The 27,354-nt window shown below is 43.2% G+C and overlaps 1 protein-coding gene across 2 annotated transcripts in view; it reads left to right on the forward strand.

Moving 5' to 3' along the window:
* The window catches only part of Upp2 (uridine phosphorylase 2), a 114,901-nt gene extending 91,574 nt beyond the window's left edge, over window positions 1-23,327 (forward strand). For both annotated transcript variants that reach the window (XM_040745375.1, XM_040745376.1), the window contains 5 exons: window positions 2,746-2,904; window positions 5,453-5,567; window positions 9,260-9,469; window positions 11,864-12,010; window positions 22,120-23,327. In XM_040745375.1, the coding sequence (XP_040601309.1) occupies window positions 2,746-2,904; window positions 5,453-5,567; window positions 9,260-9,469; window positions 11,864-12,010; window positions 22,120-22,271 (783 nt within the window). In that variant the 3' untranslated portion in view covers window positions 22,272-23,327. The remainder of the gene's footprint in view (window positions 1-2,745; window positions 2,905-5,452; window positions 5,568-9,259; window positions 9,470-11,863; window positions 12,011-22,119) is intronic.
* The last annotated feature ends 4,027 nt before the right edge of the window (window positions 23,328-27,354 follow it).

Here is a 27,354-nt window from a genome sequence, read left to right on the forward strand (position 1 = left end):
CGGTCATTGCTGTGATTGACAGGCATCATAGCTAGTTAGGACTGTGAGCTGCCCCCTCCTTTAGAAGTTTGCATGGTGTCTTCTGGTACCATGAAAGCTCATCTTCAGGTAGGGGCCATGCAGATCAGTCCCAGCTCAGGAGACTCTGGGCCATGCTTCTGAAATGTATGGTGTCTTCGGACCATACATTTTAAGTTACGTGGAAAAACATTGCTTCATCTGACTTCATAGTATGCATTCAAAATGTCTATAGTCCTTATTAATGCACAATACACATAAACTGCATTTATGCTATAAATTAATGAAACATAGCAAAATCATTTAAGCTACTGGAGACATTGGAAAATGAGTTTGTTCTGGAAATCATCAGGCAAAGTCCTGAACATACTTTCATAATGCTTCTTCTTCCTGCCCAATGGATTTCTACCTCCTTTGATAAATCCTGAACAAAGATCATTTTGTTTGGAACGTAAATCACAGTCAGTGGCACTGGAGGCCGGCGTTGGCTGGTGGTCTTCAGCAGGATGTTACTCTCATTAAAGCAGCCAGACTGGCAATTGTGTCTGCAGGTGATACTTGGTGAGTCTGATTTAGGAGTAAGTTTCAGAAACCAGCCTGCTCTGTCCACGTCCATCATCTTCATGCCTCCAGAAATATGCAGAAGTTCCTGTTGATTATGGCAATATCTACAGTTCCAAGCAGAGCATAGACCACAAACTATTCTCACATCTGTTTTGGTTTTATGGTCAATCCAAATTGTTGTAGTTTGATGTACTGGCACCACACACTGAAGTTATTTTCAAACTACTGTATTTTGTACTTAAAAGGGGTCTGCTTTGTACTTAGATTTGACTTAATCATAGCAAGAAAGTACTTAACTACTCATAGCAACCAAGGAGGAAAGTCCATGAATAATCAATAGTAACCTAAGTTTGCCTTAAACAATGGTCCTAGCCTGGCTCTCTTGGCCCTAGTCTCGGTGGTTGACTCCCATGGTTCATTACTACCTTAAAGCCCTGTCAGAAAAATTCCTAGGATATTCCAGAAAAGACAACAGTGAGGGTAGATGATACCCAGGGTGCCCAGACAAAAGGAATAATTATGCCTTGTGATTGAGAATGACTGTCTGCTACCCTGGAATTATTGTTAAGTGGAAACAGGATACATCATGCGATCAGACCACCCACCACTTCTGTTATCTTTTGCACCGGGGGGACCCACTCTACAGCCTCAGAAACTCTTCAGACATCCCTGTGAAGGTCCTTGCTAGCCTTCTTTGGATCCTCTGCCCAGTGCTGTCCACATTGGCCAGGCACCACTAAATAGGAAACTTGATTCAGCTTCATTTCCACTGAATTCTGCAACAGAGAGATGTGAGCTCAAAAGGCAGGCCAGACAGTGTTACCTGATGTGAAAAGTCTGCATTTGTGATCACTGAGAAGGTGCCTGCATCCATGCATGCTCCTTTTTCATATTCAATCTCACTTCATCCTGATTAAACCTGAGAGCTCTGAAGATGATGGTCTGGGGAATATGCAGGTTTCATGTATCACTGAACAAGTAACTTAATCAGTGATGAGCCAGGTTTGCCTACTACATTCAAATGGAGGCTTTCCAGTATTCCTTGGCATTTCCTTTCTGGGCTTCACTCCATACACCACACCACATACACCATACCACATACACCACACTACATACACCACACCACACATACCACATCTCTTATACTACATTGCAGCACACTTGCCCCACACAATGTGGCTTTTGTTTCTGAGAAGCTGTCTGCCCAACCACCTTCTCCATGCTCTTGGCTTCAAACGTGTTGCTTGTCCTCTGTTTCTGACCCCTGCCTGATACTCACCCATGTAGGCCAGCAACAGGCCACTCTGTTCCCCTCTCTCTGGCACATTCTCTTATCTTTGGGGTTGATGTATCCCTAACAAGTTGTGACATCAGCAATTATAATTTTCTTTTAAGACAGGTTCTTACTGTGTGGTGCAGTCCAAATGCACTATGCAGTCAAGGATGTTCTCAAACTCACCATTCTCTAACCTCAGAATGCTGGTTGTAGGCATGTATTACCATGCCTAACTGCCAAGACCACCATATTTTATTAGCTATGACAACCTTTTACAGAAATACCTACCTTAAAGTCAGATAATATGATAAATACAAAAACAAACTGAGAAACTACATTCAAGTCCTGAACTTACAATAAGAAGCCCTGCTCCATGATGAGTTTTTCTCAGTAAAGAGAAGAAAAGTCTTGAGATGAATCCTGTCAAGCTTGAAGTTATCCCAGCACAGTTAAAGTAAAAACTTATTGTTAGGGTGGATAAACAGAAAACACAGTAAGACTGATAGCTGTCCCTTTGCTTTCTCCTCGCTTCCATTCCACATCCTCTGGACTTGACACTAAACATCTGTCCTATGAGTGCCCACCACTAGGGGGATTATGTCGATGATGATGCTGGCTGATGCTACCAGTAAGCAAAATCACCAGGAAATACCTCCTTGAACAATGTCAACACTTAGGATTTTCTTCACTAGGTTAGTACATAACTCGTTGTACTTAGTTGCATTGTTTAAGATTAATGATATAAATGAACCACATTCTGACCCCAGCCAGGACATCTACACATGCTCAGAAGTAAATTAACTGTACAACAAAAATAACGGCAATAGAATTTGAATGCTGACCCTTGCTCTTATAATAGTGAGGCACCTCTTTCTTCTTACTGACAGTTTGTCTGTGTCGGTGGAAGCCCCAACAGAATGAAAGCCTTTGCACAGTTCATGCACAAGGAACTCCAGTTGGAGGGAGATGGAGAAGACATTGAAGACATCTGTGCTGGGACAGACAGATATTGCATGTTCAAAACAGGCCCTGTGCTCTCCATCAGCGTAAGTATGGGAAAGCTGCAGGCCAGTTACCTTTTGCAGGCTGGACCCCAAACCCAGACCATCTGAACACAGTTTCCCCCCCACCTCTGCCTTACTTTCTTACACAAGGCATGCAAGTGAAGAGGTTGACACAACTGGAGCAGGTTTTCAGGGCAGGACAGAGCATTCACCACCCACCTTTACACTTACACTTACCTATTTGAAGAAGGACAACACTTTCTTTCTGTTCTTAACTGATTAACATGCTTCCCTTTCCAGCCATTGTCTTTCTCTGTCCTCTAGCCAGCTTTAGTAACATTAAGCTTTTCGTAAAGGCCAATTCTTGGTATCGTTAGAATTTAACATGAGTAAGTTTGCTTAAAGCTTCAAGTGTCTTTCGATTGAGCTCTTGTGACATGCTAGCGTCTCTTTAGAGCCCAATAGATGCTCTGGACACAGTCTGTTTAAAAGACTAATTGAAAGCAGAACGCTTCTCTAAGCAGCTCCCACCAGTGCCAAGGAATCAGAAGGTGTCTGTCCACAGTCACCCACTCTGCCCGGCTCAGCCCTCCACACACGGCTGTGTCCTGAAGCAAAACTCCGAGTCTGCCGTGTGTTTGGCTATGGTAGTCGGCTTAAGGGATATGGTACTCCGCTGGGGACAGTAAGACCTGCATAGATGAGGCAATTCCGAAGACCTCAGCTGTAAATGTCCTCTATCTCAGGGGACAGTCTTGACTCATTGATCCCTCAGATTACTCAGATTGCTCAGTGGTGGAATGTAATGTGATCTGGGAACGTTGGGTAACAAGATAAAACATATATAATACCACTGTGGTGGTGAAGTTGATCTTCCCTCTAGGCCAAGAGTACCTGAAACCTGCTTTGGCTTCTAATGGCAGAATCCATTCATTTATTAATTTGTTCATTCAATAAAAAATTATAGACTATCTGCCTTAGAAGAAGCTAAATATTCCCTGATGTTGTCCTATTAATTTTTCAGTTAAAATCCTTTGAACTATAATTATTTGCTCCATTTTGCACAGTAAATGGAGAATGAAAATAGTAAAATTTATTTAAAAAATGAAACTACTTTAAATGGTTAGAAAAGCTTCATCATAAGGCAGAGCCAGGAGTAACCTGGTGTCCTATCAGGGAACATGGCCCAAATGGTTAAGGCTAGCCACTTACAGTACTGGATACGCATGGGGTTCCTAGTAGAGATCACTTTGCAAATCTCCAGTAGGTACTGGAGAGAGAGAGAGAGAGAGAGACAGAGAGACAGAGACAGAGACAGAGAGACAGAGAGAGATAGAGACAGAGAGACAGAGACAGATAGAGATAGAGATTGACACAGAGAGACAAAGGGAGACAGAGAGACAGACAGACAGAGACAGAGAGAATTTTAAGAGAAACAAGAGTCTATTTATAATTTTATCTTCATACTAAAGTTAACAAATACCCATTTAGAAGGAACCTAAGAGATGAAATAATAGCTCATCCTCTAATTTACAACTGAAGCAAATACTAGTTTATTAATTCATTGCAGAGCCAGCGCCAAGTCCCCAAACTTGTTAATCTTGAACACACAAATCAATACAGATTTGATCCCTGGATCCAGGAGGTTTACAAAGCTTTCAGAAACCAGGGCTTATTGAATGGGGGGAAATGGTGAGCCCAGAGGCCCTCAGTTTCCCCAGTTAATATTCTTGATAGTGGGAAGGAGAGGGAGCTCAGGTTGACATCGTGACCAAAGCTCTAGTGGTTTTCCAATGTCTCTGTGATCGTGAATCAATACTCTCCCACATGTTAGAAGTGAAGTAGCTACGGCTAAAACTCAGCTCCGGTTCCTACAAGTTACAGCATGGAAGATCTTTTTGAAGCTGTGATAGGCTTAACAGAAACACCAGAAATGGCTACATCCTCTGACCTGTGTTGATTGACCCTTGGTCTGGTGACTGTGACTGTTTTGGCATGAATGCTGAATTAAACCAGTCTGTGTTCATGGTCTATGGCAATTCACATATTCAGCATACGTTTTAAACTCTTGAGTGGGAATTGAAGCCACATTTCTCCCTTAGAGTTCTTCTTAAATCACATGGTAGTAGCAGCAAACAATTGAGGCTACATTTGAACAACAAAGCTTGTCTCTATTTCACTCACTAGGGTGAATAATACTAATGAAATGGCAGCCAAAATTATGTTTCTTCAGTTGTATGTCAGTTGTGTATAGGGGGGCAGCCTCCTCACATAAGCTCATTGAAAAGAGCCTCACAGGGAGACGAGAGCTGGTGCCACACCTGTGCTCTGCCAACCCTCTGTTCTTGCCAGTGAGGGGCTCAGCTTAACTGGCGGTAGGGTGCCTCTCTCTAGTCCTCACAGATGGACGCATCCATCAGCATGCAATGCAAGCATCACTTAGAGATGACTTACGTTTTCCCAAGCATGGGCACAGTCTTAATGATTATGTAAATTCATACAAGGGCTGTTAACTTGTAAAGAAGAAAAAATGCGTCGTGCTCACTTATGCATGTGCGAGATGTGTAATGACTCTCTCCTCTCTCAACAGCATGGGATGGGCATCCCTTCCATTTCAATTATGCTCCACGAACTCATCAAATTACTCCACCATGCACGCTGCTGTGACGTTACCATCATCAGAATCGGAACGTCAGGGGGAATTGGTGAGATGGATTGTTTTCTACCATTAAAGCTGAGTGATTATTTACACATCCCAGTGTTAATCCACAGCACACCAACATATATAGAGCCCAACAGAATTCAGATGGGCCACAGAGTACTGGGAGGTGGGACTTAAGGATTTAACTCCTCTCTCTCCCTCCCTCCCTCCCTCCCTCCTTCTCTCTCTCTCTCTCTCTCTCTCTCTCTCTCTCTCTCTCTCTCTCTCTCCCTCTCTCTCTCCCTCTCTCTCTCTCTCTCTCTCTCTCTCTCTCTCTCTCGTGTGTGTGTGTGTGTGTGTGTGTGTGTGTGTGTCTCTATTTTTGTTCACATAAAGAAGAATTATTAGAAAGTATGGTTTTATGGTATGTTCTAGCTTGTTTCTTTGTTGTTTTGATAAAAGACTGACCAAAATCAATATGGGCAGGAGAGGGCTTATGCATGGCTTACAGTTCACAGCTCATCACTGAGAAAATCCAAGTCAAAAACTCAAGCAGGAACCTGGAGGCAAGAACTGAAGCCAAGGTCAAGGCAGAATGATAATAGGCCATTCTCATGGAGGCCGTTCCTCAGTTGAGGATCCCTCTTCCCAGGTGACTTTACTTTGAATCAAGTTGACAAAAACTTACCAGCACATGGTAAGAGCAGGTTTTGAGCCTGAGAAATTTTATGTGACAGGAATGAGTGTGCTCAAGAAAAGAAAATTAAAAGAATTTTTTCTGTCTTATCTACTAAGTATCAAACCTTATAGCAACTAGCAAAATGTTGCCTGTGACTCTTCTTAGTGGTTTCCACCGCCCTTTTCTTCTTTGTGTCTTTACTCAACTGTGTAGCAAAAAGGACTGCGGGCTTTTAGGGAAGGTCTGGGGCTACCTAAGTTCATCCAAAAGACTCCTGCCCACTTCTATCATTCCTCAAGGATCAGATCTTGTCAGAGCGTCTTTTTACCGTGACAGTAAAGGTAAACGCAGACACACCATTCTAAGGGGAAGTTTGGCAGAGTGGCAGGACTACATGGTTACATAATAGGGAGTGAACTTTTAAAAGACAATCCCTTGACATCATTTTGGAGTGAGAGGAGATCTCAAAAATCCTCAAAGGACTAGGGGAGGTGGCCTGTGTCACAGATGGCTCTCACTAAGATCAAGCAAGTTAAAAAGGACCTCAGGCTCTCTAGAGCTATAATCCAAGAACAAAGTCAGTCATAGCCCTTCACATGTGGACAAAAAAAATGTGAATGTTCTTCCAAATGGAAATGGAGAATATATACAATCAGTGTTGATCAGACATCCTTCTAGACTGTGGTTTATCTAACGGCATTCCAAATAATCAGTTTCAGGGAACAGCATGCCTGGGAAAGATATAGATACCGTAATTAAGGCTGCTTGTAATCCTTGGTTTGTGGGATACAGTGATTTGCCTTCTGAGCTCACAGCTACATATTCTGTCCTTCTGACTGCTGCAATTGTCACTTGATAAGAAACCAGTCTCTTGCAAGTCGCTCTGGTGACCATCCAAATGATCATGGTCTTGTGTTTCATGATAACATGGTGAGGACAACAACAAGATAGTACCAACAGCATGATGGAGGCCTATAAAAAGAGGCAAATTAACCACTGTGTTGATGCAAACAGCTTCATTTCAGAGGTGCAACTTTGTTACTAATGCTGTACCTAAGACAGGTTCATTTGCTTCGTTTGAAGCAACACTGTATTTGAAGATGGGAAATGCAGATATTCCTTGTTCTTTTGCTGACATGATCATTCCTTAACTGAGAAAACACCTTGGTAAGGGAAAGATACACAGTTAAGAAGCATTTTTGGACAAACATTCTATAAATTCTTCTTGGATGTATCCACATGTTAAGACAGTGCAAGGAAAACACATTTTCAACTTCCTTCTCAGTGTCTCGGGACACTCTGAACAAGATAAGTCCCTTGTTTGGTTTCCTTAAGATGCCTCTGACCAACCAGAGCAGTATCTTCAGAGGCTACTGTGATGTTTAGCTTCAATTGTCAACTTGACACAGTCTGGCATCCTTGGACGATAGTCTCAGAGAGGGGTTACCTGTGTTGGGTTGGCCTGTGGGTGTATCTGTTTGGAGAATATCTTGATTAAATTCATTGGTGTGGTGTGACCATAGGCAGGGGGTCCTGAATTGTGCAAGAGTAGGGAGATGGAGTTGAGCACAAGCAAGCAATTAAGTACATGTACATTCATTTTTTTCTCTCTTCTCCACTGTGGATGAGACTGGCTGCTTCTACTTCCTGCCTTAACTTCCCCATAATGATGTATTATAACCTGCTATTGTAAACCCCAAAAACCTGGTCTCCCTGCTTCTGCCTGTGTTTTATTGCAACAACAGAAATTAAACTAGAACAGCCACCTGGGGTCTCTAGCTAAAAATTTAAAGTGTTCTGTAGCTAACTCTAGTTTGGCATATTGGAATTTATACTAAACAGGATGAGTCCAGGGCTATTAAAACATTTTCTGTAAAGTTCCAGATAATAAAAGTTCTGGGCTTTGCAAACTGTGCACTTTCTGTTGCTATTTCTTAATGCCACATCATAGCTTAGATACAGCAAGGACAGTATGTGAATGAACGTGTGACCACATTGCAACAAAGCTTCATTTGCTCAGACAGCTGGCTTGTGGACCAGAGTTTGCAGGCCTGTGTTGTGCAGCATCTTTACAGAACCATGTATTCAATGTACTCATTGACCACACATCTACTGAATCCTCATGATGTGATGGGTACAGCACCAGACCTGGAGAGAGAGCGATGAACTGACACTGCTCTTAGCCTGATACAGCTAGTATTCCATTAGAGACAAACAAATGACTGTGAAACATGTGATGAGTGTTCAGAGACAGGCTGCCCAGGGTACCATCTAGACACACCTCCTTTCTCTGGTTTTCAGCAGCAATGAGGGCAAATCAAAAGGTGGGTCCTGGAACACTCCAGGAAGCTCTCTATTACCTTTTACTTGGTTATGCTGGTTTCATTGGTTCTCCCTCTATCGCTTAGACTTTCGGAAGGGAGTGACTCCAGATGACAGCTGAGGACTGCTGGCATCCGTGTAATGAAAGGGAACCGGGAGAACAAGAACACATCCAGGCAGGGAGAGGAGGAGTTGACAGAAAATGGCATCTCAGCGGGCCCAGGCCCCTTGAGCAAAGCAGACTTTGTAGCAATGGAAGGTCAGCCAAGAGACCTAATTTGCATGGAGTCAGGGAGAAAAAGGAGGGCATGTGATGAGAGTCTGAAGGAAGAGTGGAGAGAGCTGCCAAGAAATTGTAGTAATCGAGGAGTCTGCAGGAAGATTAAATATCAAGTAGTCACATCACTTTATGAAAGCCGCTTGCTGGCAGGCTCATTTAGTTTATTACTGACCTAATTTATTCAAATTTGAGCCTGAAGGCTGGCACTAATTTGCATGTCCAAGAGTCTTGTTTGTCTTGAAATCTAAACCCCACCACATTGTAAATGGGAATCTGGACAGACAGCCAATGAAAATGCCTGCTCTAAAGGTTATTTGATTACACTCAGAAAAAAAAATCTTCTTAAAGATGAGAGCAGGGGAAACATTAACATCAAACAGCATTAATTAATGTTGACAGAATAGGTTGCATGCTACATGTTACAGAAGTCAACTCTGAGCAATCTTCTGGCTCAATTATTTATTGCATATTGCAGGAATTGCCCCAGGGTCTGTTGTAATAACAGATACAGCTGTAGACTCCTTCTTCAAGCCTCGGTTTGAGCAGATCATTTTGGACAACGTAGTCACCCGAAGCACTGAACTTGACAAGGAACTGGCTACTGATTTGCTCAACTGCAGCAGAGAAACCCCTGGCTTCCCAACGCTCATTGGACACACGATGTGTACCTATGATTTTTATGAAGGTGAGAATCCTTTATACACCACAAAGGCAGTAGAAAAACACCAGAAGTTTGTGATACAAACCCACAATTTATATTAAAACTGCACACCAGCAAATTAATAGCGCAGATTTTCAGGGGGAAGCAAATAGCCTTTTTGCTTATTAAAGCGTAGCAACATGAGGGCTTAATAAGCAGCTGAGAAACACACAGAATGAGTTGATATCAAGAATGGGTTTAATCCTCTATCAGTTTGAATACTAAAATGCAGTTAGTGGCATTGACAGCGTCTACTCTCTGCTAGTGACTTTTACTTAGATTGCTGACTCTAAGACAGAGGAATATGCTGGTTCTGTGTTTCTGTCATTCACCCGAACCCCAGGCAGGAAGTAAGACCAGGAAATGGGGAGAAGAGTTCAATTAAACAGATCCTGTGGGGAGGTGACAGTCTCTGGGTGGAGCCTTTATCCCACAGCCAAGAGTATAGAATCTCCACACCTAGTGCAGAGTTAAGCTGAAGGTCATTGCCACGCAGCAGCTCTTGTTCCAAGGGATGAGGGGCAAAGGCAAAAGAAAAACAAGATGAAACAAGTCCCAAGGACAGACTCTGTTCATTACCGAAGAATCTACACTGCCCTGGTATCATAGTACTCCTGGCTTCCAGCAAGCCTTGCTCTGTAGTTGTGTACATAGAATAATCATAGTTAATCTTAAGATTTCACTAGCAATTTCTTTCTTTTATTTAAATTAGAAATAAGCTTGCTTCACTTGTCAATCCCCGCTCCCTCTCCCTCCCCTCCTCCCCCACCTACACCAACCCCCCAAACCCTCCACCCAATCACCACTCTGCTCCCCTGGGAGGGTGAGGCCCTCCATGGGGGATCTCCAAAGTCTGTCATATCATCCGGGACAGGGCCTAGGACCTCCCGATGTGTCAAGGCTGAGAGAGCATCCCTCCATGTGGAATGGGCACAATTTCTTTTACTTTTCTCTTGGTCAAAGTCTATGTATTGCTTTAAGAAGCTAAAAGACACACTGAGATAGGTTGCATTCTGTTTGCGTGTGTTCAGGTTAGAAAAGGTGTCTGAGGTGTTGATGCAATAGGCAGGTGGTAGGCGGACACAAGGAGACCGCTCTAGGATGTGGACTCTCGGGCCCTTCATTTAGAGGGCTACCCACCCATGCCTTCGAGTCGCAGCTCAAAAAACAGAAGCCTGACAGAGCCCGCATTTCCATTGACCCCTGAGATACTGTTTCAACTGTGAATTATTTTGCCAACATTTATAATTTCTGGAGCTTTTCATATGAGAATTCAGATTTCTGGCTTCTTGACATGACATAAAGTAGGGTTAAAAAGTAAAAATTTGAACCATTAGGGCCGCCTCACCAGCTACCACCAGACCTCTGCCCACACCTGGAGGGAGAGGACTTTGATAATAAAACCCTTAAACTCACAAGTCAAAGGAAAAAAAGGAAAAAAGAAAAAACGCTATATTCGCAACAGCCCTGGAAAGCCCTGGCCCACATCTGGGGCTACTTATGGTAGGTGAAGGGAGGCAACAGAGACCTGCCTGGGCTGACCCTCACACTCACGGTACCCACTGGGTCTTGTGGGTTTGACTCAGCCTAAATAACGCCGGTAGAAGTGTTGGCGGGCAGCAGCAAGGAGGAGAGAAGGAACAGGGAAAGGCTGACTGCCGGGACAGAAGCCACAGACAACAGGGCCCAGGAGGGGAAAGACTTCAGGAAGTAAGTGCAAGTAATAGATGGTAACTGGCTTCCATCCGGGGACTGCTGAGTGGGAAAAGTTGGGATGCAGGCAGGGCAGGGGTGGGGGGATGAGGAGGTAACCTCAGACTGTGCTCCACCTCCTGTCACCACCGGTCAACCCGGTGAAATAAAATAGACCGGAAATAATAGGAACAATCTGGAAGGGAAAACTTGAATGGAAGGTTAACATGAAATCTGAGAGGTTGCCTATGTCTGGCCGTGGTGGTCCTCTGGAGAGTGGCAGTGTCCAAACCATTTGCCTCAGGAGCATCACTGAAATATGAAGCCCTTCCCCACCCCCTGTCTCCACCTGGTCTGTCCCGCCTATTACTGTGGCAATCTGAGTTTCTCCTCAAAGGACAACTGTATCTGTGACCGCCTCACCCTATTCCTGAATTCCCTACTGCCCTTTAGAACTAGGGCACACCTTCCCATACAGACATTCTATCTACTCTTTATATGAGATTTGAGCCAGGGGCAGCCATGCTCTACCGTCCTTTGGAAGAAAGATTCAGCAGTCTGGGGAATTAACCCAGAGGAGGTTCACTTAAGAGGTAGGGATGTGCTCAGCAGCGCACCACTGGACAGTCTTCTGATGAGGCCGCTGAGGTGAGACACCAGCCACTAAATCACTCCATCTTCTTTCAGGTCAGGGCCGCCTAGATGGAGCCTTATGTTCCTTTTCGAGAGAAAAAAAGCTAGACTACTTGAAGAGAGCATACAAAGCTGGAGTCAGGAACATCGAGATGGAGTCCACGGTGTTCGCTGCCATGTGTGGACTGTGTGGCCTGAGAGGTAAACTTCTTGTGATTGCCAAGGGTCGCCCCTCTTTCACAGAGGCATCTTAAGCTCGTTCTCCGGGAGAAGGAAAGGGGGCCCAGATAAAATTTGCTTTGTGTTGAATGCGTGACTTAAAAGTATCCATGGTATACATTATCTATAGTGTTTTGTGAGCAGGTAGGACATTGTTCCCTCCCATCATGGATATGAGGAAACAGCTCAAGGATCAAAAATCCAAGGGTACGCGCTGGTTGATGACGCAGCTAGGACTCAACTACAAGTTCATTGTTCTCTATCTTGGTAGTGGCTGCTGTTTCTACCACAATTGCATTTGTTGAGACAGGATGCAAATGAGAGACTCCTAAAATAGTCAATCAGTCATAATTTTAATTAGCGTGGTCAGGAAAAGGTAGGAGGAGAAGGTGCCGTTTGGGAAAGGCCACATGGGAACCTGGGAAGCACGTTCCGGAAAGTGTAAATGTAAAGCTAAATATACCAGGAGCACGCAGGTGTGCTGAGAAGCAGGTGGAGGCGAGAGCTGGGAGGAGCAGTGAGAGGCGTGAGGTGTCAGGGAGGGGGGCAGGTGGTGTGCAGCGCTGCTAACACTTTGGCTTTCTGTCTGGAAACACGGAGGCACCAGGGGGCCCTGAACAGAGAAGTTTCAATGGACTTTCTCTGGATTCTGAGTTGTGAAGAAGCTAATGGGGTCAGAGCAGAAGCAAGAAGAGGAATTTAAAAAAAAAAAGGCCAGGACAGCTTCTAGCAAAGCGTGAAGGGCCAAGGTGATAGCAGAGGGTAGATGTGGTCAAAAGAGAAACCCAGCAAGAAGTGCTGGCAATTCAGTGTGAGTTTTAGGAGAGAGGCGGGCACTAAGGGTACCGGGAAGAGTGAGCTTGTCACAACAAGGACAGCATATGTTCAGGTGAGGATTCGGTGGTGGCAGTGACATGCAAATGGAGGTCAGTAAGCAGGTGGACTTTTGACTCAGATGGAGGGTCTGGATTGTAAGAGTTACCTTATAAGTTGATGGTGTAAAGATGGCATTGAAAGGGAATACAGTAAATGACGTGTGATGAGCAGAGACATAGACAGGATGAGACCAAAGTTAAAAGCTAGGGAAGACTCCAAAGAGGTGTGATCAGTAATGTTGGCAGAACACCAGGAGAGTATTCTCCAATGCCCGGGCTGGGGTGGGGGGGGGGGTGGGAACGAGACGGGACTCCACAAAAGAACCTTAAATTCTAACATTTGTCCTTATAGCCAATAGATTTTAGTATGTTATAAACACTGCATATGTGGGGACATTGCTGAGAATGGACTTTGGAATAAAGAGATTCTATAAGGAGATTAATTGAAAGACATTCTCCTTAACTATTCTTACTCAAGGTACACGTACACGACAATCCCTGTACTACACAGGTGAACAACTACAAGTTCTTCCTCGTGCTGTTTAATTGATCCCCTTTCATATGTATGTGTGTGGTGTGCATGTATGTACGCATGTTAGCATATGTGTGGGCACATGTGTAGGAGTGTGCATGTCATGTGGAAGCCGGAGATCAGGAATCATCCTCAGTTGCCACTCTACTTCAGTCAAACCCTGAGGTCATTGACATGGCTAGTTCTGTTGACAGACCGCTCCAGGAAAAGCATTTTCTCTGCTTTCTGAGGCTACAATTACAGGCAGATCTCCACATTTACCAGACATTTAGTTAGGTTTGCACATCAAGCGTTTTAACTGGAGCCATCTTCCCAGACTCGACCCCACTCCATATACAAGCTTATCTTGAATGCTCACTTTCAGAGAAACCACAGACGCTGCTTCCCCCTAAGCAAGTCAGCGAGCGTGGGGCAGCTTGACCTCACTTGAGCAGCGTTGCAGAATATCTCTGCTCCAGGAAAGACCTTCTGGCTTTCTTTATTATGGAAACAAGTGACTACTAAACGCATATCTCTGCAAACACAAATGAGCAGATTTGGGTCATGAATACAGTTGAGTGTGAAACGCTGAGCTAACAGGCTGCCAGGTGTAAAGTGTGGTGAAGACCATGAGTTCATTTTGCAAAAGGCATCTATTGGCCCTCAGGGAACACTGTAGTCTTGTGAATCCTGGGTATCCGTCTTTGTCTTTTGAGAAGCCTACAGAGACCTAGGGAAGCTTTTTTAGGAGAGCTCTTTGTCCTTGCAGGAGATTCATGACCCCGTTCTCACCTCCGCCTGTGGATATCCCTCCTTCATCACTTGCCTTCCTCCATCTGCCTGCGTCATTCCATTCTCTGCTGCTGCTGCTGCTGCAGCTTCTGGCTTCTGCTTTCAGCATCCCCGCAAGTCTCCCTCTTCCTAGCTGCTGCTGCAGTCTCCTTTCCATCATGCAGACCTCTTTCGGCTGCCAACACACTCCGTCCACAGCTCTGCAGCTTTTCAACTCTGTAGTTTATCCAAATTTCGTCACAGTCCCAGGGGCTGTTTCTCTCCCCCAAGACATCATTGTTTTTAAAGGTAGATTTCTTGTGTGTTGGATTTGGAAGATCAGCTACCAAGGGCCAGACAAAAGACCCATGCACAGGTTGCTGTCATGCCCCCATGTTTCATTGTCACCTCATACCAATTTCTCCCTCACCCCTTCCCAGTGGTAAAGCTTGAATATGGCCGCACAGCCCTTTTTGACTCCAGCCCATTTACCAACCTACTCTGTGAGCCAGGAAAGCCTTGGGGAAGGTGCACTCACATGTTGTTCTAGCAAAAAAATCACAAAGAACATGAATGGCAAGCAGTGTGGAGGAGTCTCAGCTGACCCCAGAGCTCAGGACCCTTGACCTTTCTGTTCTCAAGACACTGACTCCACAGTTACCACCAGCCCATCCCACCCTACTCTCCTTGCTGCCTTCTCTGTCTTTTTATACGGCCCTTTCTGTCTTTTTATACAACAAGACAGCTGGAGAACCAACATGAATTCACAGCCACGTGGGAACGGATGAGAGAGTTTCTGCCTTCGGACAACACTGTGCATTAACGCGGCTCTTTTAGGAAGCACAGTTCGAACTCAGAGGACTCTCGCAGAGTTGGAACCCTGGCAGAAACAGATCATTTCTGCATCTGTCAGACCCAGGGAGGGCTTGCGTCCATGTAGCTCGCCACTTATCTTCACGATTAATGTGAGACTTGACCTCTCAGGGGACCATTGTATGAGTGCCCAAGCCCAATCACTCATATTTATATCGCTCACTCTGCCTCTCTGCTGCATATTCAACACTATTAGCTATGTTTCCTGTTTGCTTCTGTATTAACTTAGGCGTTGCTTTAGATGAATGCACGCTCTTTCTGTTGCTGTGATGCACACTCTGATGAAAAGCAACTTGGGGAGGGAAAGGTTTACTTGTTTTACCCTTCCACACCACAGTTCATCACTGAGGGAAGTCAGGCCCTGTGATGCTTACTGGCTGGCTCCTCATGACTTGCTCAGCCTACTTTCTTAGACAACCCGGGTCCACCTGCTTATGGATGGTGCTGTTCACAGTGAGCTGGATCCTCCCGCATCAACAGTCAGTCAAGGTCCCACAAGCATACCACAGGCCTGTGTGATGGAGACGACGTAACAGAGGGTCCCTCTTCCCAGCTGACTCTAAAACAAACCAGCGCAGTGCATAAAGCTGACATTCATTCTCTCTCTATCGTGATGTAGCACCAAAAGAACAGGGACTTTGTCATTGCTCCATGCCCAACACCTAGAATAATGTCTGCCATATGGAAACTAAATAAACATTTGTTGAGTGAATGAATATAAAAAATGACAAGGAGACTCTACTTGACCCTGGAAAATGGTCATAGAAAACCAGATCCTCCATTCTCGGGTCACATTAGTGGTGTAGAGTTGTTTGAAGGATGGGAGCCAAGACTTCCCTTTGCTGTTAGATTTATGCAAACCTGCAGTCCCAGAGTCTGCTGTTATTTGTAGGTGGACAAACTGCCTGGAATGAGGCCACCAACACCCATCTGCCACTGCTGCTCTTTTGCTCATTGTCCTAGAGAAACATAATAGGGATCCAGTGCCACCTTAACCAAGATTCAGGGATGGAGATAGTAAACATCAAGTCACCTATTATTAGCAAACTGTACCTTCAGAATAATGCAAAATGGGACAACAGGAAAGTCACAAAATGCTGAATAAATGCATCTGTGACATATCTGTCCCTGTCTTAAAGTAAAATTTACTTCTGATTAAAGACGATAGCCCTCTTGAGCTGTGAACTTGCTATAAATATATTCAGCCTGCATCTAGTTTTTTTTAAGACAAAGCTGCCTTTGACACAAACTTGAAGAGCAATATATAAAGCCCAATATTTGTCTAAGATTAGGCCCAGCTCAAGTTCTTCTCAATGCCTTTAGTTGTCTGCAACTCACAGTGGCTTTTCTTAAAAGTAAAGAAATAATTTCATGTTATTTCTTTTGACAGCTACTTGTAACTTAGGGAGGCATTCATTCTTTGGAGAATTATTTTGAAACTGTCCAATAAAAGGAAACAGAAACTGTACTTCATTCAATATTTTTAATTCTTCGTTGGGTGTCTGGGACCTGCATGGTGACCATCGATAAGGCACAAAAGATGTTACCACAAAATAAATGGTTATTTTAGGTTTGTAGCTGGAGTATTTCTTAATCCCTGAATGGAAGTAAATCAGGTTTTTGAAAAATTGTTCCATAAGGATATCTGGCAACCACTTACAGCTCTCCATACCTTCACAAGAGAAATAGTGGCTTTCCCACCGTCTCTGGAACCTCACCTCAGGATTTGCTCTAGGAACATGGTTGTTTCTGCCAGCAGCCTTTCCATGGAGACACAAGGCCAGGAGGCTCTGGACCAAAGCAGCCAAATGTGCACTATTCAAAATCAGGGGCCAGCTTTGTGCCGTAAAGACTATGAGCATATAATTGTCTTTCCTCAGGCAACAAACCATAAGGAACAGGTGGTCCCAAGAGTTAGTGCTGGGGTCAAATAAAAAGTTAAGCAGACACTGAGTAGTAGTACATCACCTTAATTTTACCATGACAATTCAGCGTTCAAATCTGAAAATGTGGGTGTATATAAGTAGTTAACTTATTACTTTACTTGCTTGGAGTGTTGGTGAGGTGTTGTCATATGATTGGTCTTGGTCACTTGCCTCAACCTCCAGAATTCTGTGGTTACAGATGTACGTCACCACAACATGCTTTTTTTTGCTGAATAATAGCTGTGCAAGTTTCAATATGTGTATAGTCTGTATAATGATCAACTTGGGCTAATTAGTAGATCCATCATCTCAAACATTTTTCTTTTCTTTGAGATGAAACATTTAAAATTCTAACATTTAGCTATTGTTGGTCTTGTAAATTTGACAAAGACAAGATTAAGAAAAATTAACTCACTTTGAAACACTTCATCTTTGAATTTAAGCCAGTATACTTTTGGTTGACTGAATTTAATTCTAATCCTAACCTTCTCTTGCCACGGCCAACACACCCTAAGTGTGGCCGACACAGCCTATACTGGCCTCTCTCTGCTATGACCTCAGGACCAGGGACCAGGACTAACTCCATTGTCTGTCTTTCCAAGTCATCTTGTTTTGTGGCCCAGCAACCAGCAGATGAAAGCCCCAGCTGCTAGGCCTCCTCAGGGATGGCAACATGGTCTTCCTACTGACAAGATGATGTGAGGCCAGAGGTGGAAACTAGAAGGCCTGGGAGGCCCTGAAAGACATCCTTTTCTGGGAGCATGAAGCCAGGTCTAGAGGGAATAGCTGAGCAGCTCAAGGCAGCACAGCTAAGCAAGAACAATGGTGGAATAGAGCAGACACCACTGCCTCCTGGCTGTTGCTTTCTTCATATGGGGTCACGAAGTGCAATTACCGCTGCAAAATGATGTGTGCACACCAGTATTGGAGAAAACACTAGTAACAGCTTTCAATGGAGGTGGGGGTGGGGTGGGGGATGCTTAAATAGTATTTAAAACAAGAGGAAAAGAATAAGAGGTGCTTATGTAAGTGAGTGGACATATTCCTAGGGGCCTCAGTTTCAAAGACACAACTCAGGAAATGCAAACACCTGGACTGAGCTCTGGGCTTCTTGGGTGAAAATGAAAACAAGTCTACTCTCATTATATAATGAAAGCATTCTGAGGTGTTTTCTTTTTTTGGTTTGTTTTGGCAAAACTTCATTCAAATGCTAAACTTTATCCAAATACTAAATAAGTGAAATCGTCAGCTCTGCTGCAACAGGAAGCATCTTTAGTAACACTTTTTATAAGAGGCACCGGACATTCAGAAGATGTAATGTGAAAGCTGTCGTCCAGTTAATCCAGCATGCTTTTATTGACCTAAAGTAGGGTCCAGGTATGCGTGTTCACGGTAACTTGGTTTGATTCTGGAATGGAGTTGAAAGTCTTTAAAGTACTTTTCAGAGAGTTCAATGCAAAAGATCTGCTTTCTACAAGTATTTACTGTGTCTTCTCGGCCCCCTCAACTCTGGTACCCGGGGGATCCGGGATGTAGCATGAGAATCTGAACTATTGGTGTCTAGATACAGGTGGCCAGCAGACCAAGTTTTGAGAAGCATGAGCCTACAGGAATTGGTGATTTGTATGTCTCCAGTCCTGCTGGCCCCTCTGAGTGTGAGTTTCCCCACTTGCTTTGTGATAGGCCACTGAGACCCGAGGTCAAGGTCTCAAAGAAGACACAGGAAGTGAAAGGCTTAGGCTGACTGTGACATGATTCCAGAGCCTTCCACAGCAGGCAGGCCAGGACAAAAGAGTGTTGGCTTTTATAAACTTAAACATTGAGAATAACAGAAGATCCAAGTGGCAGAAGTAGGCAGTGGGGAAGGCGGGATGGATAAGAGGACCAGACAGATAAGCCAGGCAGGGAGCTGCAACAAAACCTTTGCTGTTTCCCAACAGCCAGCTCAGGCTCATTTGGTTTCTTCTGTGTACATGGATGTTGGTTCCCAGCTCCGTTAGCTTTACGCCCCCTCCCCCATTAATGCAAAAATCTTGCTGGAGGTTTGATCTGAATCAGAGACAGGCTGTGAACACAGCAGACCAGAGAGCCATGTGGGATCTAAAGGATTTGGTGTATGAACTCTAGAGGCCCTAGCTCCCTAAAATTATCCAAAGATATTTTGTGTGCATAGAAATACACATCTTTTTTATGCAAAAAGACACAGTGGTGACTTTCATCAGCATAAATGATGCCAAAGGGCTGAGAATTGCTAGGCCTTATGACAAGGCTCTGAACACAGTAAGACCTGTGTGTTCCTGTTACATTCTGCCTGGGTCAGATATCTGGCAATGTTCTTGGTGACAGGTAGGTCACTAAGTGTCCCTCTGGCCCCAGGAACTCCCCTTCATGCCTAATCTGAGAATTACAGCAGCAAAGCTACAGGCTTCATTTTGACAGGTTGTTCTGGGTAATTAGTTCCTTTCATTTGTTCATGGAAATAGTTAGGTGACAAGATCATTAGATGATGCTTGTTAGAGCTCTCCAGGGTGGAGAAAGCAAAGCCAAAATTGCTGTTACTTGTTCTCTCTGGATTTAACCTTACCCTTGAAATCCAAGGGAAACAGTCTGCTCGGTGCCTGCTCTGTGAAGAGCAGAGAGCACCAGTTCCCTTTTATCCTGCCAAGTGAGGGGATGGGAGCTAGGCTTGCAAGGCTCCCTGCTTCTGCCAGCTACATCGCACCTCACAGACCTGCTGCTCATTAACTTGCAAAGCCTGGGCAGTCTTTAGCTCTCTCACTTTGTTTATCTGCTCGGGCAAGTTGCTTTACAACCAAAGTAAGTGACTTTTGAGTAAATAAGGTCCTACGTGATGAAACATTCAACTCTTCCCCAGTTGAATATTGTCATTGCTTTTTACTTGATTGTAAGCCTCATTTTGATGGCCAGGCCAAGGCAAGTCGGAACAATTCATCATGTACCAGGTTAGGAGTGGATGCAGCTGTTTAGGAAGTGGGGGATTAACTGGTTACTTACTTAGCAGCTACATCATAGTGAGCCATTTGTTTATCCTTTCTAAGCCTTCATTTCATCATCTGTCTAAGGCAACAAAATATTACCTGAATTACGACATCATAATGCCTGGCATGCAACAAGAACTGAACCAAAGAAAAAGATACGTGAATTGGAAAATATTTGCAAGTTGAATAATAAGATGTTTATACCAAAAATGCATGAGAAATTCATATAATTTAGTAGCAGGGAAACAAGTAGCCCAGTAATCATTGATCACCCATTCCAATGACTAGAAAAGGCAAACAGTTACAAGTGCTAGTGAGGAGGTTAAAAGAAATAAAGGAAACCTAGTATGCTAGCGATGGAAATATGAATTAGCACCGCCATCCTGGGAAACTGGATAAAGGTGTCTCAGACTGAAAACAGAACTACCATGGTGTCTGAAAATCTCACCTCTGAATATATAAATTAAAGAACTGAAACCAGTATGTGGAAGAGATGCCATCACTGGTATTCATTACAGCATCACTCACAACAGCCACCATCATAAAAGCAACCAAAGTGGTCACCAGTGATGACTGGATGCATGACTGGATGAACAAAACACACATAAGTGCACATAAAATGGAACACTTTTGTCTTATAAAGGAGAGTTGGGGAGTTGTGACAGCACAGATAAACACCGCAGACATCATGCTAAGTGAAATAAGCCAGGCGTGGAAAGAGATCCTGTACAATCCCATTCATGTATGGAATCTAAAAAAAGTCATAGGAATAGAGATTATAGTCATGGCTATAAGAGGCTGGGGAATGGAGGGTTGGTGGGATGGGAGGTGCAGACATGTTGGCCAAAGGGCACAAGGTTGTAGTTAGATGAGGAATAAATTTTAATGTCCTAATGAGTATTGTTGATAATAATGTGTATGTCTAAATATCCAAAGTAGTCAATTTTGATTGTTATTATGAGTGTGTGAGAAGGTGCATATGTTAGACTGTTTTTATAATGCATATACCTATTGAGATATTTACTGTGCCCCTAAATATATCTAATTATCATTTATCAATGAAAAGTAAATATTTAAAAGATAGCTCAAATTCTTGTGACTATAGAATACTTCTTCCTAAATCCATATCTCCCAATGAAGCCTGAAGTAGGGATTCAATAAACATATATTATCCAACTCTATTTTTGTGCTCCACAGGTTGTCAATGTCCGAGGAGTTGACCCCCTTTGCAGTTATGCACTTTTAGATGCTGACAGAGACTTAGTGCCCTGTTGTCAATTCTAAATGCTCAACAGTGATTCCAATATAAGTCATCACATTCCTTGGAATCAGAGACTTAATATGAAACTGATAATAAAGTATCCATTTTTTTTCTGTTTGGATTTTCCTAACAGGACAAATCAAAGATACTTCCCTTGGGTCAAAAAATGCACATTTTGCTTTCTAAAACTTATTGCATTTTTCCCAGACATAGTTGCTATTTTGTTTTCCAACACATGATCTCCCTAATGCTTTGGAAATTAAATGCTAATATGTTTGCTCTTTCATGCTCTTAAGTCTAATGTTCAAGCATTTGACTTGAGGTCTTAAATTTCATCAAAATCTGTGTTCACCTCCATGGGTATTTTCTGGCCAGCATCTCCTAGTTAGCTCACTGAGCTTGCCTCAAGCACATTCATATACTGCACCCAGCACTCAAATGTCATTCCAGAGGGGGAAGCCTCCTCCTGGCACCGGCAGAGCGATTGAAAGTCCAGAGGTTCCTGTGCCTTGGATACAAAGGGGTTTTTTTCTTTTTCTTGTTCTGAGCCCAATGCTTTCCTTAGTCAAGTACACTCCAGAGGAAGGAAGGATTTTAATATTTTCAATTGACTATTTTAGATGACTTTTGGAAGGAAGGAAGGAAGGAAGGAAGGAAGGAAGGAAGGAAGGAAGGAAGGAAGGAGAGAGGGAGGGAGGGAGGGAAGGAGGGAGGGAGCTAGGAAGGATAGGGAAAACTGGAGGATTCAGGAGATTACATCTGTGTTATGGGGAACAATTTAAAATGCACATGTGGTGAATGTTAGCACTTTAGGCTAATGACCTGTAGAACAGATAAGCCTGTTTGCGTCACTAACCATATGACTTGCTTTCCTAGCTGCCGTTGTCTGTGTGACACTTCTTGACAGACTTGAGAGTGACCAAATCAATTTGTCACATGATGTCCTGGTGGAGTACCAGCAACGACCACAGCTCCTAATCTCCAATTTCATCAAAAAGCAGCTTGGACTTTGTGGCCAGATGTCATAACTCAGAATCCTACCTGTCTCCTGTGGGTTTGTAGGTAGAGTTGAAATGCTGAGAAGCCATGTAATGTCTATAACATTCTTATGTAATTTTCACCCTTGGGCTAAAATCATAAAAGATTTTATGAAATCCTTTATCTTAAAGTTGAACTTATTGTAGGAGAATCTAATACCCATGTGAAATTAAGTTCAAATTCCACTTTAGAACCGGTTAACCAAAGCTGTCTAAGAATTAATATTTTAAACTCATGAATTGTGACATTTGAAGTGTCATATGTAGCATTAATTAAGCATACATCAAAATAGAGGAGCCATTTGTAGATGGTTACCAGTTGCTTGCTGAAGCAGATCTAGAAGTGTGTGTTAAGACGTTGTCAGCACTTCTAGGTGTTGGATAAGTGACAAAAACCGATCAGGCACATTCAAAATATTTACAAAAATGTGTCATTGTAATATTGGTCTGTATGGAAAAATTATCCTCAGGGAAATATGGCCATGCTTTTTTTCTATCCCTACACACTATCAGTGCACACAGAATGAAATTAGACATTTTCAAATGTATCCATTTGTGATTTTCACAGAATGTAATGGTTTGAGATCACACTTTTTTTTCAAATGAAACCCTTGGTAATGCAAAGACTTTTTCTCTTAAGAAATAAGAAGTGACTAAATTGCCTTCTAGCAATTTTTTCCCTATAAGGAAATATGTCATGAGAAAGCTATATTTATTGTTGTTGTTGCTTCAATAAGAACTGGATAACTGAAGAACTAGTTGACCAAATTTAAACTTGAAATCAAGATGGCGAACAAATCCCTCTGTGTAACTTTGAGGAAGGTTTTGTTCCAAGTCTACACATACGCCACTCCTGGTTGACCCTGAGAGACAGCATGCAACAAAGACTCCATGAATTGATCCCACCTCAAGGTTCCTCTGAACATTTAGGAACTGGAGAAGCCGGATGGGCTAACAGTGGAGGATGCCTTGAAAATGTGTATAGTATGTAACGTTGTGTGTATATATTTATATGGTTGTGGAACAAATAAAATTTAACTCCTGTAACATGTAGTTTTCCTCCACCAGCTGCTTTGGTTTTTTCCTGCCAGCCGCTTGGGCTCTGCCACAGTTGCAGTCCCCAAATAACACACAGGAGGCTATATTAGTTATAAAGCTGTTGGCCGTTCGCTTGTTTCTTACTGGCTATCTCTGACTTAAGTACTTACTCCATAATTATTAATCTAAGTATTTCTCTTACCGGAGAAAAGGGTCCGGACATCTTAGTTCTCTGGGAGTCTACATTGTCTCTGCCGTGTTTCTCTTTCCCAGAATCCTCCTCAACTCCTAGTCCCACCTATTTTGCTTCCCTGTTGGCCAACAGTGCTTTATTGACATATACACAGGACTTTCCCATCAAACTCCCATCATGCTGCAGAGTATTTGGATCCTGGACCACACAAGGAAGGATACTCTGCTAGAATCAGCAGGCTCCAGACTAGCCGAGTCTGAACTGACCTGTGACGAGAATGAATTTCTCTTTTCTGCAGCAGTAAAGGGCCTCCTCAAAGGAGCTTTGGTTGTGAACTTCTTTTGGAAGCAGAAATGCTGGGAGTACAACTTTCCAGGCATCCCAATAATTGATCATCAAACACAAATATCTGAACTATGAAAGGGAAGGCGAGGCAGGAGAGCATCTACTCGCTGGCCACATTTTTCTTTACTCTTTACTTCCATTTCGTTAAGTGGAAACCACTTCAAGGCAGTTCAATGAGCTCTTAGTTTGAATTTTTATCTGGCTGCCCTTGAAAATCTTGTTTGCTTTCTGCCTTGATGCAAGAAGGGGAGGTTCTGAGAAAGAGATGAATGCAATAGTTACCACCTAATCTTCCTGTCACTTCCTGACCACAGAGTGTGCACATGCTCTCCTCTCCAGTACTCCCTATGTCAGCAAATAGTGTGTGGCCAGAAACCTGCAAAACTACACTGAGGAGTCTCCCTTCCTTATTCTGCTGTTCAAACAGTCAAGGAGTCAGATGGATGGACTCTCTTGCACCATTCCTCAATCTGCCCTCCACCCCCCTCCAGCTCTTCCTGCTTTACCTCAAGTCCGGATACCACTTTCTGCCTTGTAGACCTCTGCCACACCTCTATCCTGGAAGTTCAGCTGAGTTCTTACAGCAGATAGGCCCTACTTCAACTCCTGCTCCTGGTTTAAATCAGAATTCAATGGTCCCTTCCTCCCGAGCCTCCAGACAAATCCATGCAGCATTGCTTCCCACAGCACCCCTCTTCCACTACCAAGTACTCATTATAGCTTGAAATTTTGTTGTGATTTGGGTTACTTTATTGAATACCTCATGTCTAGACAGTAAGACTCTTGAGAGCAAAGTCTATCCACATCTACTCTATTTACTTCTGTTCTGTCTGTCTCCAATGCTGGGTGCACGAATGCATGTTTGTCAAATGAGGACCGTTTTTGCGCCAGAGCACTACCTTTAAAAACTCCCACTGTACTGAGCAGGGTATGGGCATCAGTTGATTTGCTCCAGGACACTGTATTGTGGTTCTCAACACTGGGGCATACTAGTGTTTCCAGGAAAATCCTTCAAAAGCACTGCCTGAGGCCTCACTTCAGAGCAGCTCAACAGGACTCATTGAGAGCAGGACTAGGCAGGTCTATGGTAAAGTGCAGCCTGAGAAGACTTCTACTGATTTAGAAGAATGTGTCCTGCAGGGGCCCCTCCAAAGGAATTATTTACACCCTTCAACCATTCTCCACTGGAGTAGTTGCCAGAAGAGCAACTCCCCAATGCCATGAGTAGTATCTTAATCATTCTCTATTCTAGCCATTGATGGGTGCACAGGAAGGCTGGATGGATTAAGCATATATGTGTGCTGTTGTCTATGCATCATATACTCATAATATAAAAATTATACACAAGTTTAAGTTAATGGTTTTAAATAACTCCGCTACCTGAAGACATAGCCCTTTTTATAAGAATGTATGCCTACATTTAATAAGTCTCATGATCTCTACAAGGACTGCAGCTTTAGAAACATGGTGCTGAACTTAATTTGCTAACAGGCATGGCATGTCGGTAGAAATAAAAACTTGAGTGAAAAATAAATGAAATGTATTGCTTGCTTCCAAGCCATAGGCCATGTCTTTTGTCATGGAAGGAGATTAAAATTGTTCAACACATACTGAGTTCCAAAGAGCCACACTGTTCCTCTGCAGGATCCAGAATGCCTCTGGACATACCGTAAGTAGTGTGAATATCTGGTTTGTAATCTGTACATCAGATTTAGAGCTAAACAAATTAATCTTGCTGACCAGGTTCCCTTTAAAAATTATATATACATATGTATGTACACGCACGCACACACACACACACACACACACACACACACACACCCTTCAGTCCTTTAGAACTTTCTCCATCTTTTAAGAATTCTAAAATAATAACAGGGTTCTCATCAAAATGTCTCTTAAAAATGAATATTTGGAAAAATTAATAATTTGCAATCTGCTTCATTATTCACTCCCTAGTGCTTTCCTCATTCCTGATATACTCCTCCCAATAGGTGTCATTCAATACAGAATCAATTTAACATTTATTTTTCTACAAACCGAGCATAGCAATTTTCCCTTGAGAACAAAACCCACCATTTAACTGCTTTTCCTTCTGAAACATTAAATGTGGTATTAATAATACCTTGTAGCATAAAGTAGCTTTAAAACTCATTAGATGAACAACCTTGAAACCACGATCATATATTTTGTGGAGAATTGGCCTAGAATTACACTGCCAAAAGGTAGTAATTTAGGGTTTTGCCTGGTTTTTTTTTTCCAGAATTTAAATTATCCAGGAAAGCATGTTGTCTTCTATAGGAGCCTAATTGTCAACAGTTGAAGCACTGTGGCTATTTCAGAGTTATAAAAATTATTTAAGTCCTCCAATTTTGCCCTATCTCCCATTAGACCATAAAGAACAGATCTTTAAAAATATAAGTTACAGCTGGGCATTGGTGGCGTACGCCTTTAATACCAGTACCCGGGAGGCAGAGGAAGGTGGATCTCTATGAGTTCAAGGCCAGCCTGGTCTACAGAGCAAGTTCCAGGACAGCCTCCAAAACAATACAGAGAAACCCTGTCTTGAAAAACCAAGATAAATAAATAAATAAATAAATAAATAAAATATAAGTTACAGGCAGGGCGGTAGTGGCACACACCTTTAATCCTAGCACTCCGGAGGCAGAGGCAGGCAGATCTCTGTGAGTTCGAGGCCAGCCTGGTCTACAAGAGCTAGTTCCAGGACAGCCTCCAAAGAAAGCCCTGTCTCAAAAAACCAATATGTATATGTATATATGTTACACTTTGTATTTCAAAAATTACTTTTCACCCAAGAGAAAAGCCTCTTTGGAGTTGTAGTTCACCCCTACCACACTCCCACAAAACAATGATAAAAATAAAAGGAAGAAGACTGTTAGGCAGGTCTCACTTCCAGTAAATGGTCAGCAGTGAGCCCCGCCCACCTGCCCAGCCCTGTTCCCTACATCTCACAGATGGGTCTGCGCTAGTGCTAGCTACTTGCCTTCTTTCTTTCCTTGAGATCCCAGACAGCTCATGGCAAAGAGAATGGTTTCTATGATTGTTCTAAGGTTTCAAGGGCATGGACTGCAAGCAAGCAAAAGGGCAGAACAAGCAAACACATTTATAAAGAGCCAACTTCATGTAAGTCACAAGGTTAGGTGTCATGAGACAAGACAATCTCTTCCTTAAGCAATTCACAGCCTTGTATACTTGAAGTACCAAGACAGACATATGAGCCACTGCAGTTCAGAGGGAAATACCATAGACTCCAAAGGAGAAATAGAAACAAACATGTTTTGAGGAGTCAACAAAAGGGGTCACCATGTACAATAGGAGATTTGAGGGGGCTTCTTGGGTAAAGTGGGCATCTGAGGTTTACTTAAGGCTGCATTTTGGTGACAGCTCTATGCAAGATGCTGTGAACAGATGTCAAGCATGAAACAGGAAAAAGTCTTTGCCTAATGTAACAAAGAGTCCTTCCTGACTGGATCTGGAAGG

Source organism: Mesocricetus auratus, unplaced genomic scaffold (genome assembly GCF_017639785.1).
Source record: "Mesocricetus auratus isolate SY011 unplaced genomic scaffold, BCM_Maur_2.0 Super-Scaffold_100004, whole genome shotgun sequence".
In the NCBI taxonomy this organism is placed as follows: domain Eukaryota; kingdom Metazoa; phylum Chordata; class Mammalia; order Rodentia; family Cricetidae; genus Mesocricetus; species Mesocricetus auratus.